The 12,677-nt window shown below is 42.1% G+C and overlaps 1 protein-coding gene across 1 annotated transcript in view; it reads right to left on the bottom strand.

Annotated features, from left to right (window-relative positions):
- Positions 1-1,512: 1,512 nt before the first annotated feature.
- si:dkey-9i23.8 (parapinopsin) overlaps positions 1,513-12,677 on the bottom strand; it is a 21,472-nt gene continuing 10,307 nt past the window's right edge. The window contains exons 6-7 of the mRNA XM_046054246.1: positions 6,144-6,282; positions 1,513-2,476 (exon numbers count right to left, since the gene is read on the bottom strand). Coding sequence (XP_045910202.1) covers positions 2,308-2,476; positions 6,144-6,282 — 308 coding nt within the window. The 3' untranslated portion in view covers positions 1,513-2,307. The remainder of the gene's footprint in view (positions 2,477-6,143; positions 6,283-12,677) is intronic.

The following is a 12,677-nucleotide window of genomic DNA, read 5'->3' as shown; positions in this document are numbered from 1 at the left end:
CCTGTTACCAAATGCTTAAACTCAGAACGGTACAACTGTTTGACCAGTGAGGTTTGATTGTGGAAAATATTTGATTATAATACGCGCAAATAGATTTTCTTTTTTCTTTTATAGACATTAAAGGTTTAGAAAGACAGTCTCTCGGGAAACCGGAAAACGGCCCGCCCAGCGGCAACGAAGGACTGCCCTCTGGGGAACCACGCCCCAGACAACAAAAGAGTGACACACGACGTCGTCCGCTCTCTTCTCTTCCGCTCTCCGCTCTGCTCTCTGGACGCTTCGGCACACGTCCAGCATGCACGCCTAAGAATTTGACCAGCGCAACGAAGTCTTTGTTTCGAAGTGCCGCAACATCAATTTTTCCCTCGTTTAACAGCAACTTTACTTGTTTTATTTTCTTTCTTTTGTTTTGTTAAAAGTTATCAGTCCATTAAGTTACACTAGTTTATTCAAAAACGACACAGTTCTTTTTTTAAGCTTTATTAATTCTTTTTTTAAGCGTCGAGCTAAGCCCACGGAGGTCGGACGACTCCGCGTGGCCAGTACATAGGCTATTTGGGTTGCGCAATATGTCATTTGTACAATACGTACGCTGTTTGGGTTGTGCAATATGTAATTAGTGCAATATGTCATTTGTGCAATACGTAGGCTGTTTGGGTTGTGCAATATGTCATTTGTACAATACGTAGGCTGTTTGGGTTGTGCAATATGTAATTAGTGCAATATGTCATTTGTACAATACGTACGCTGTTTGGGTTGTGCAATATGTAATTAGTGCAATATGTCATTTGTGCAACACGTAGGCTATTTGGGTTTTGCAGTATGTCATTTGTGCAATACGTAGTCTGTTTGGGTTGTGCAATATGTCATTTATGCAATACGTAGGCTGTTTGGGTTGTGCAGTATGTTATTAGTGCAATATGTCATTTGTGCAATACGTAGGCTGTTTGGGTTGTGCAATATGTAATTAGTGCAATATGTCATTTGTGCAATACGTAGGCTGTTTGGGTTGTGCAATATGTCATTTGTGCAATACGTAGGCTGTTTGGGTTGTGCAGTATGTTATTAGTGCAATATGTCATTTGTGCAATACATAGGCTGTTTGGGTTGTGCAATATGTAATTAGTGCAATATGTCATTTGTGCAATACGTAGGCTATTTGGGTTTTGCAGTATGTCATTTGTGCAATACGCAGGCTGTTTGGGTTGTGCAATATGTCATTTGTGCAATATGTAGGCTATTTGGGTTGTGCAATATGTCATTTGTACAATACATATGTTATTAGGGGCGTGCAATATCTCTTTGTGCAAGGGCTGTGCTACATTTATTGCAGGGAATGCATCCGACAGGGTTGTTCAATTAAAAACTGCCATTGGAGGAAGGAGTTAATGTGCTTACTATATAAGTACCTGTCTAATGTATATGAGAGCATGTGTTGAGATATGTTTATTTTTTGTATCTTATCTTCATACTACTATTACTACTACTACTAATAATAATAATACTAATAATCTTTATTAATAGAGCACTTTTAAAACCAACATTACAAAGTGCTGAATCACTTAAAACAATAAAAACAGGTAAAACAAAAACATAAAAGTCATGTGTCAAGTGACAAAATGATACTTAAAATAAAATCATGTAAAAGGCTCTTCGATAAAAGTATGTTTTAACAAAGGATTTAAAAGAGTTAATTGATTCAGCCGACCTAATTTCCTCATCTAGGTTGTTCCAGAGCCACTGTACCCTGACTGTCCCTTCTCAGTTTCAGCCAATAGGGGACAGAAAAATGACACGTACATCAAAATGTCATCAAAGTTCCAGAACAACTCTCGGGAAACAGAACTGATTATACTGAATCAGCGTTGGAACTGACTGAATCAGTTTCGCAGTGGAGCTCCTCACTGGTGACAGAGAGTGAAGTTGGCAGCTCAACACTGAAAGGAACTGAACTGAACATAATAGCTTGTTTCAGCAAAAGATGAACTTATTCCCTACCTGAAGAAAGTCAGAATCAGCAGTGCATCTGAACGATGATGTGTTTACAGACTGTTAAACGTACTGTTTGAACTGTGATGCCTTCACTGAATGATCTCATACACAATGCAGCATAGATAACACAGTTCAATACAAAATCAATAGCAACACTATAGGATTGCAGGACTAATCCTGACCTGCTCTATGGTTAAACAAGTTGTATCCTCTGGCATATCCAACATCAGTTATTGCATTTTTAAATGACTAAAACATCATCTGACTACTTTCCACTTTGTGTTGTGTCACTTGAAAAAATCTGCCCTGAGGGCTTTACCTATTGCAGCTCGAGCGGCAGACAGTGGCCTTCAGTAGAGAGCAGAGGAAGATGAAGAGGAAGGGGAGGAAGATACAGATAGAAAAAGCACAGAGAATGTAGACCAGCATGTCTGAGTAACTGCGTTCCCAGAGGACAGCACACATCATCTCTGCAGGGTCATACCTGCAATAGAAAGTAACAAATTCACTAGCAAAGACCACACGATCAACAGATATGATTAAACAATTCATTAATGATCGAAACAGAAAGATGTAGGCTTGAAGTTGCTGAATAGACATCGAAAGGTTCAGAGTCAGAAGAATCAGAAGGAGCTTTATTGCCAAGTATTGTTTTACACATACGAGGAATTTGCTGTAGTGATAAGGTGCTACAGGTAGACAAACATATAGTCAACGTAAATAAATAAATGTGGAAATATATAAATATGGAATTGAAGAACAACGTTGCAGATATATACATGTGCATTATTCTGGGTCTGTGCCGTGCAGTAACGTAGTAACGTAACGGAAGAGAATTGTGTACATATAAATATATAAACTGACAACATAAAAATACACAACAAGATCAACAATCAACAACAAATATGTGCCAGGTCTGAGCCCGACACAAGATGAAACGGTATTTACATATGCAGGTGACATTTGTATCGTTTGCAAGGGGGGAGTGTCAGTCGGGGACCCGGGCCTTGTTAATGAGGCTAGTTGAAGATGGGAAGAATTTGAAACAGTTTGTGTCCGGGGTGGGAGGAGTCAGCTGCAATCTTTCCTGCTTGCCTCAGAGTCCTCGAGGAGTACAGGTCCAGAAGAGAAGGAAGATTGCAGCCAATCACCTTCTCCGCAGAGCGAATGATGCGCTGCAGCCTGCCCTTGTCCCTGGCAGTGGCAGCAGCGTACCAGATGCTGATGGAGGAGGTGAGGATGGACTCAATGATGGCAGTGTAGAAGTGCACCATCATTGTCTTTGGCAGGCTGAACTTCTTCAGCTGCTGCAGGAAGTACATCCTCTGATGGGCCTTCTTGGTGAGGGAGGTGATGTTCAGCTCCCACTTGAGGTCCTGGGAGATGATGGTGCCCAGGAAGCGGAAGGAGTCCACAGTAGTGACCGAGGAGTCACACAGGATGATGGGGGAGGCTGTCGTCTTCCAGAAGTCCACAACCATCTCCACGGTCTTCAGAGCGTTGAGCTCCAGACTGTTCTGGCTGCACCAGGTCACCAGATGGTCGATCTCCCACTGGTAGGCGGACTCATCCCCACCTGAGATTAGCTCAATGAGGGTGGTGTCGTCCGCAAACTTCAGGAGCTTGACAGACTGGTGACTGGAGGTGCAGCTGTTGGTGTACAGGGAGAAGAGAAGGGGGGAAAGAACTTGAGGGGAACCGGTGCTGATGGTCCTGGAGTCAGAGACATGTTTTCCCAGCTTCACGTGCTGCTTCCTGTCCGTGAGGAAGTCAGTGATCCACCTGCAGGTGGAGTCAGGCACGTTCAGCTGAGAGAGCTTGTCCTGCAGCAGGTCCGGGATAATGGTGTTAAAAGCAGAGCTGAAATCCACAAACAGGATCCTGGCGTAGGTTCCTGGGGAGTCCATGTTTACTGCATCATCTACAGACCTGTTGGCTCTGTAGGTGAACTGCAAGGGGTCCAGGAGCGTTAGTTAGTTTAGTCCAGTGGTCCTTGGTTTCTTGGGGACAGGGATGAGAGTGGAGGCTTTGAAGCAGGCTGGCACATGGCATGTCTCCAGTGAGGTGTTAAAAATGTCTGTGAACACTGGAGACAGCTGATCAGCACTGTGCTTCACGGTGGATGGGGAGACAGAGTCCGGCCCAGCTGCTTTGCGGGGTTTCTGCCTCCTGAAAAGACCGTTGACTTCCCTCTCTGTGATGGAGAGAGATGGGGAGGGGGTGGAGCTGGCCAGCTCTGAGGAGGGAGGGGAAGATGTGATGGACTGAGGCTGAAGCTGAGCGGAGGAGTCACGGGGGATGGTATCCGATTGACTCTCAAAGCGGCAGTAGAACTGGTTCAGCTCATTTGCCAGGCGAGAATCGTTTATGGAGTGGGGGACTTTGGGTTTATATTTTGTGATCTGTCTGAACCCCCTCCAGACAGAAGTTTGCAGAGAACTGGTTCTTTAGTCTCTCTGCGTACAGTCGTTTAGCTTCTCGCACCTCCTTGCTAAACCTGTACTTTAACGCCCTGCACCCGGCCCTGTCACCACTCCTAAATGCCTCCTCCTTTTCCAACCTTAGTTGTCTGAGTTTAGCTGTGAACCAGGGTTTGTCATTGTTATGGTCTGTGTTGGAATGAATGCAGCTGTCCTCACAGAAGCTGACATTGGACGTCACAGCCTCTGTAAACTCATCCAGATTGTTGGTAGCCTTCTTGAAAACATCCCAGTCAGTACAGTCCAAACATGCCTGTAGGTCCTCAACAGCTTCACTAGTCCACTTCTTTGATGTCCTCACCACAGGTTTACAGAGCTTTAGTTTTTGCCTGTAAGCAGGGATCAGATGGACCATCACGTGATCAGAGTGTCCCAGTGGAGCGCATGTGACGGTGTGATAGGCACTGCTAACTGTGGTGTAGCAGTGATCCAAAGTGTTCCCCTCTCTGGTCGGACACTTTATAAACTCCAACTCATGGTTCAAAAAGGAGAACACCAAACGCACGTGTGCACATTTTCAGCTGAGGTCTGCGGCTTACTTTGGCTTCAACTCAACAATAAATCATGATTTCAGCTAAATGCTAAAGTTGCTGTTACTGTTACCTTGTCTGTGTCTTGTTTAGACTTGTGTCAAGTCTAAACAGGTGGGAGAGCCGGGGAGTACAGAATACTAGAAGTAATGATAAAAATAGGAGCAGCAGGTTAAATGTGGAGAATGTGAACCCAAACTGGAACCTGGTTCCACAAGATAGGAGCTTGATAGCTGAAAGTTCTGGCTCCTTTTGGAGACTCTATGAACCACAAGTCAAAATTAAGTCTTACGGCAGCGACGCAATAGCCTGCTAACAATCCCTGCAAACAAGTTAGTTAGCTCTTGCAGCTGCAAAACGAGTCTGCAAGCTAACTTCACATGCTAACAGGAGTGTGAAACAAGCTAATGCTGAGCTTTACTCTGGGAGGAGAACAAACAGATCACATACATATACTTGGCTACTGGCCACCGTGTCTACATGCGCTGCCATCTTAAAATCTTTTCCATATTGCCAGGTTACAGCCAGAAACAGAACATCTAGTTTCTTAGACATTATGAGATCATTGAGATAAAATTTTATTATGTCCAGACAGATATAGATAGATAGATACAGAGATTTTAAATAACACTAATATGCTTCAATTTAAATACTGTAGATAAGTAAATGTCCATTTTCATACCATGGTATACTGTGAAACCATATATTCCACTTAGCTCCAGAAATTATTGGTTTTCCAATGACATCTCATTTCCAGAGTTACCTCAGCTTCACCTGGACTGCGGACCCTTTCCTCCCTAGGTATTTTAGAGAGCTTCGGTGTAACAAGGCACAACAAGGATTGTTGGCTGCTGGCACAAGCGTGGCTTTCAGAAAACTAACCCATTGATTTGAAGCACTTTGATCCACCAGAGAGGCTCTGATTAATAGGAGAGTTTGACAATCATACACTTGAGCAGCAAGTCAGTGGCAAACAAACAGAGAAACACACAGGATAGGTAGGACAGAATGAGATAGCCGGGCAGCAACAAAGCCAAACACAGACGACATCATGCCACTGCCAGGCAAGAAGACATGATGGAGATGAAAAGAGTAGAAACAACGTGCAGACCATGGAACACCAACTGCATAAACTACATACTTGATCCAGGAGTAGAAAACAGGAACACTCCCGAACACCACCCCTGTCACCCAAGAAGCAAAGCACGCTGTCACCATAACAACAAAGAGTGCGCCTCCTCTGGAGCTCATGCCAATCAGCCGCTGCACACAGAGGATAGCTGTAAAGAAAAAGAAAAAAACTCTCAAACTCAAAGAAATTATGGGACTGTTACCTACTATAGTGATATTAATACAAAGGCTAGTGTTAACGAATGCATCAGCGAAGATTCACAATACTTTCAGTTTTAGCTTGGTTCATCAAAATGGTAAATAAATATAATAAAGACTGTACTTGTGGAAATGTTGTATTTCAACCACTTAAAGCACTTTACACTACATGTCACATTCACCAATTCACACACTGATGGCAGAGGCTACCATACAAGGGTCTACTGCTTGTCGTAAAGGAACTAATCATTTACAGGGTTCAGCATTGCCCAAGGAAACCTTGACGCAGACTGGAGGAGCTGGGAATCGTACCATCAGGCCACAGCCCCCAGTATAAGAGTAGGCTACAATGTTTTGTGGCCTCTCAGAAGGGTTGTTTATTGTACCCGTTTTATCTGTAATATTCATACTATAGTATATAGAATATCACCAGTTAACAGACTGGAGTATAAAATTTGTGTAAATAACTCAAGTCATAAAGATAATTTAACCCTAATCACCTAAGAAAGTAATCACTCCAAAAGCACATTGCTATCATTACTAAATTACTCCTCTCTTGCAGAGCAATTTGCATTTCCTGGCTTTTTTATATGTACGAAAAGATAAGATTTTCACCTTTTGTCACAAGATGACTCAAATCACTCTTGTGAGGTGCGAATCTTCTCCAGAGACCCATCTGTGTGTCCCTTAAACCAGTCGCTCTTAATCGGTTTTGTTCAACGTACCCCCATGACCATATCAGATAGCCTCTTCATAGTACCCCTTTGACAGATGGGATGGGTTCATGGAATTTTGTTTATAACAATTCAAGGTGCGAAAACACATCCACGTTATCCTGGAATTGTCACTGTTTAGTCTTGGTTTCTCCTTTCTTTTATCAGTAGGTTTGGTTTAAGTTTACATTCGAATTCGAAAATTTTGGCACATTGGAGCTGTGTCTCAATTCAGGGACCGCATCCTTCGAAGGGCATGGCCGCAGAAGGCCGAACCGACCGTTGTTAAGATATATATCTATATCTATATCTATAGATATATTATCCTTGTTGAATTTTTATGTTAGCTTACTTACTCATATCCCTACATTACATACAATTTGTAATAACATCTCCTCAACACAAATATGGCAATATATTTTCTATATCTCTTTTTTTATTTAGATCAAATCATAATTTTAATTTGTTCATCATTTTAGTTTTTTCAAATTAGCTGATATTGTCAATTATGTAAATTTAGTTAAGAGCAGCAAAACCTCAGTAGTTAGAGAATCATGTTGGATTCCTTGATAAACACAAGACAGAGTCTCAACCCACTGGGTGTCACGCTCTGCCAGTCGGCCATTCTTTGTGTTGCACTTTTGAGTTTAGTATCTGCCTTATAGTACGTTGAGTTTTGGGTTCTGTCCTGTCTAGTGTCCAGTATCTGCTTTAGAGTCTGTTGTGTTTTGAGTTTCTCTGAGATATTGTTTGGTCAGTTCATTATCTGTTATTTAGTTGGTCCTTGAGTCCATGTCATGTTCTTAGTCTTGTACTTTAGTTCGTGTCTTTAGTGTTCACTCCTGGTCTTGTGTTCTGATATTTTGTAACATGTGTGCGTTCCTGTGTTGTCACTTATTCACTCTGCCCCAGGTCTGCTTGTGATGTCAAGTCTCTCTGTTTTCCTCTGCGCTCTCTCTCTCTCTCTCTCAGCCTGCCTCATTAGTCTCATGTCCTTCACCTGTGTTGCTCCCGCCCTGCTCGTTAGTCCCTGTGTGTATATATACCTGGTGTTTCTGTCTTGTCTTTGTTGGGTCATTGTATGCTGTCTCCTGGAGTTGCCCTGCCCTGCCCTGCCCTGCCCTGCCCTGCCCTGCCCTGCCCTGCCCTGCCCTGCCCTGCCCTGCCCTGCCCTGCCCTGCCCTGCGACTCTGTATTCAGCCACTCACCTGTAAGTGTGCTCGCTTTTGGTTTGTTCATTAAAACCCTTTGTACTGTATCTCCTCCTGCCTTGTGTCCTGTGTTTGGGTCCTCCAACCTGCCTCACCCACACCAAACTGTGACACTAGGGTTCTAAGAGACAAGGCATTTCAGCATGTTTAACAGGCTGCAAAATGCAACATATTGTGGGTAATTATTTTTTTTACTCTAATTTCTAATCACCCTTATGGTAACACAGGTTAAAATGTTTACTAACTGCAATGTAAACAATACCTATGCAATCCAAAGTAGTTTACTGTGTTTGTGCACAGGTACTTACAGTGTACTAATACACAGTAACATGTTGTGTAATCAAATAGTTATTGTGAAAATCACAGTAATCAGGTTGCTAACCTAAAAAATCACAGTAACCAACAATGTACTATAGTAGACAATCACAGTAACCAACAAAGTATTGTAGATAACCACAGTAATGATCATTGTACTGTAGAAAATCACTGTTAAGTTTTCAGTGTTTTTAACAATTTGGAGACACAGATTTTGTTAAAGTTCACAGTATTTTTGGGTTGATTCTAGTCTTGGCATACAAGGCTAACCCTAGCCTTATCAAATAAGAGTTAGATCTTTCTATAAATGTGTTGTCCTGCCCTGAGTGGACTCTATAATCCAATGTGTTCCTCAAACCAATATTAACTTCCATTTTCTCTTCTAGTAGTGTGTGGGTGGCTGTGGCTCAGAAGGTCTGTTCAATCCTCGGCTCCTCCAGGCTGCATGTCAAAGTGTCCTTGGGCAAGATACTGAACCCCAAATTGCCCCTGGTGGCTGTTCCACCAGGGTATGAATGTGTGTGTAAATGTTAGTTTCTGTTTGAGCACTTAGGCTCTTAAGAGAAGAGGGTAAAAAATCACTCTTAAAGGACATTGCGACAGTATTTAATACTACAAGCAGTACAAACAAACTGCACAGCATGGGAATAATTTATTATATCACATAGGTAGTGACAACTACTGAGTACACAGATTGGAGCGTTAACATGCTGACAGGAATCACAGCTAGTATATTGCCACTACAGTGTTGTCTCTTGTTTCACAAATAGTTGGTATTCAATATTACATAATGAAATAAGTAGTTGGTATGCAAACATTCCCTCTTTGTTATTTGGACCCAAGGACGGAAGTGCCAGGACACCAACGGTCTATTGTTTTTGCTAAGATTATTTTTCATGGTCTTAGGATACTCGTATCCTCACAAAACTTTGCACAGACCTCAGGTCTGGTGGGAAATCCAATGTTCTGCCATGATTGGGGACAGGCGTGGCCAGCGCCCTTAAACAAACACTGTTTTGGAAAAAGTTTCTTTGATCTTCATATTTGGTGGGATTATTGCTCTTATTACAAAGCCCACATTTCTGCTTTGATCATGAGATTTTGCTCAACAGGAAGTAAGGCATTTTGCTCTTCCCGTCATTTGAAATTTTTTAAAGATATCTGAGGCCTCTAGGATGCTCAAAGAGCCACGGAACTTCGCAGCCAAACTCAAACTGGTAATGTTTCGATTTGATGTCATTAAGACTGAGGGTTGCAAGTTGGCTCTCTAGCGCCCCCTAAAGCCTTTTTCAACCGTCACATGGCTAGGAATAGTCAAATGCTCTCGAAACTTGGCATGCTTCTCAGAGGGTTTGTTTTGTATTGGCCGATATGGTTTGGGGGCATGATTTTGAAAAACTGTCTCAATAGAGCCCCCTACAAAATTTTAAAACCCAGTCCCTACTGTATGCTAACTTTACAAAATGTGAGAGACCGATGTCATCTCTAGACTTAAAAATATGTCTTTTGGAGCCATACCCTAAACCCAACAGGAAGTAAGCCATTTTGAATTATTTTACCGCGTTTACACTCCATACTTTAACAATGTCCTAGAGCTTCAACCAAATCGACATTCAAATGTGGGCAGCGCAATCTTAAGAGCCTTGCGATGTTAAATTGCGAAACTTATTTTTTTATCAAACAGCATGTCCATGGCATGCTGTTGAATTGATATTTCGCCATGAAAAAGGAAGTGAAAGATAAGATATCATAACTTTATTAATCCCCCGTAGAGGAAATTTCAGTTGACATGGCAGCACAAAGAAATAGAAAAGAACAGATGTATTATAGAAGTATAATACATCCAAGTATAATACACAACACACTATTTAAACTATACAATCAATAATTACACTGCTCAAAAAAATAAAGGGAACACTTAAACAACACAATGTCAATCACACTCCTGTGAAATCAAACTGTCCACTTAGGAAGCAACACTGACAATCAATTTCACATGCTGTTGTGCAAATGGAAAAGACAACAGGTGGAAATTATAGGCAATTAGTAAGACACCCCCAATAGAGGAGTGGTTTGGTTCTGCAGGCGGTGACCACAGACCACTTCTCAGTTCCTATGCTTCCTGGCTGATTTTGGTCACTTTTGAATGCTGGCGGTGCTTTCACTCTAGTGGTGGGGGGGGGGGGGGCTGGGGCCCATTGGAGTAGCAGGAGCAGTGTCAGTGTGTTTATATTTGTATATCATGAAGACATTTTGTGAAATTACATCACAAACAGGCTCTTAACAATCCCTAATGGAGAGGACTAACTGTAACCAAAAAACTTGAAATGATCCGAAACAGGGATGGTTCTTAATCATCTACAACACAAAGTACTACATTTCATTCATAAAGTACGTCTCCTATCCCCTTTCATGTAGAATAGTCCATGACTCCACTTTCCTTCATACCACTATAAATTGATCTACCACAGGTCTAATAAATAGCACTGAAATCACTGAAGTGAAAATCACTTCCTACACTTTATCGACTTTATTTCATTTTCATTGACAGAACTTTCTTCATTCATTGACTGAACTGTGATGTAATCACTAAAATTAAAATGAACGGTTATGGATGCAGATGTTTGGTCCAAATTTGATAAGGTATACTAACTGTTAACTATGCATGGTATACTAATCTTTATTGTATACCAATTTTTGGAGTTAGCTTTAAGGTTTTTATAGACATAACACCTGGGCCTATATTTTGTTCTGATATTGTTTCTGATTTTCTTGATAAACTTTAAAAAGACTCAAAACCTGATGGTATGTAGTATAGAGATGTGACCTATAGATGGGACAGATTTACTTTTTAAGCTGTCTACCTCAAGTAGTATATTAATTTCCAGAATCAGAATCAACTTTATTGCCAGGTATGTGTACACATACAAGGAATTTGACTCTGGATTGTACAATGCTTACGCTGTGCTGACTTTTACAATAACACAATGATACAGTAATAAAATCAAACACAGGCTACACTATAGAGAACAATAGAGACAGATTGAGACAATAGTGCAATGAGCAGATTGCCAAGGATGCATGTTCTACACTCCGATTTGTAATCAGTAAAACGGGTTTATATTGAACGTTTATTTTGAAAGATGAACCTTTATTTTGATACTGCAAGAGACATGCCGTGCATGCTGGGTTAGGAAACCCCAATTGAGAGTTGCAGGCATAGATGTGCACATGGTGAAGGTTTCTCCTGTGTCTTTGCTTTTCTTTCTCCCCCGAAAGCAATGGCTGTAAGTGTTTTGGCTGTTTAATACATTATTTGACATATATAAGTGACCTAGGTTTACTTTCTGTGTATAATGTTAGTTGTAAATGTACAGAATTAACAGGAATTTATTCTAGTGTGACAGAGATTCTAATTTGTGATAAAGATAGGCTAGATGCCAATGGTAACACAAAATTAGCGTTTTGTTGATGGCTAGTGTTAGCTCTTATTGGCCAGCTGTTTTGTAGTCAAACAGCAACTTTATTGTTCCCCTTCGAGGGAACTCGAACTGCGTCGGTTACGACACTATGGGAACGCCTCTAGGCGAAGCAGGTCTGAACGTGAATGAAATCACTCCAATCCTATTGGCTTGTTGCTAGAACGGTAAGGTGTGACGGAATAACCGGAGGAGTATAAAGCACACCTGTACACACTCATCATTAGCTTTTTTTTATTCAGCAGGCGCTCTGTATGTTGTTTGAAGAAAGCTCCAGTCCTACAAGCAGTGTCTTGTCTTACCTGAAGAAGAAGTCTACCAGCATGTCCGGCAACCAGATGTACAGAAGGTGTGTTTTTTCTTGCCCTCGGTACATCACGGATGGAGATTCTCATGAGATGTGTGTCTCATGTTTGGGGATGGAGCACGCACGGGCAGCTCTCGAGGGGGCTGCCTGTGCCCGTTGCGAAGCCCTTTCCGTGCGGGTACTGAGGTACAGCATGGCTCTCTTTCCGAGGATGGCCGGATGTGTTTTCCCCGCGGCGCGGGCCCTGCGGCCGCTGAGGCGGCCCGGCGGCTTCACTCATGGGTTCACAGCGTGATCTGTCGGAGGATTTCGGGACGGCTG

Source organism: Micropterus dolomieu, linkage group LG01 (genome assembly GCF_021292245.1).
Source record: "Micropterus dolomieu isolate WLL.071019.BEF.003 ecotype Adirondacks linkage group LG01, ASM2129224v1, whole genome shotgun sequence".
In the NCBI taxonomy this organism is placed as follows: Eukaryota; Metazoa; Chordata; class Actinopteri; order Centrarchiformes; family Centrarchidae; genus Micropterus; species Micropterus dolomieu.
This window is presented reverse-complemented; position numbering and strand designations above follow the sequence as displayed.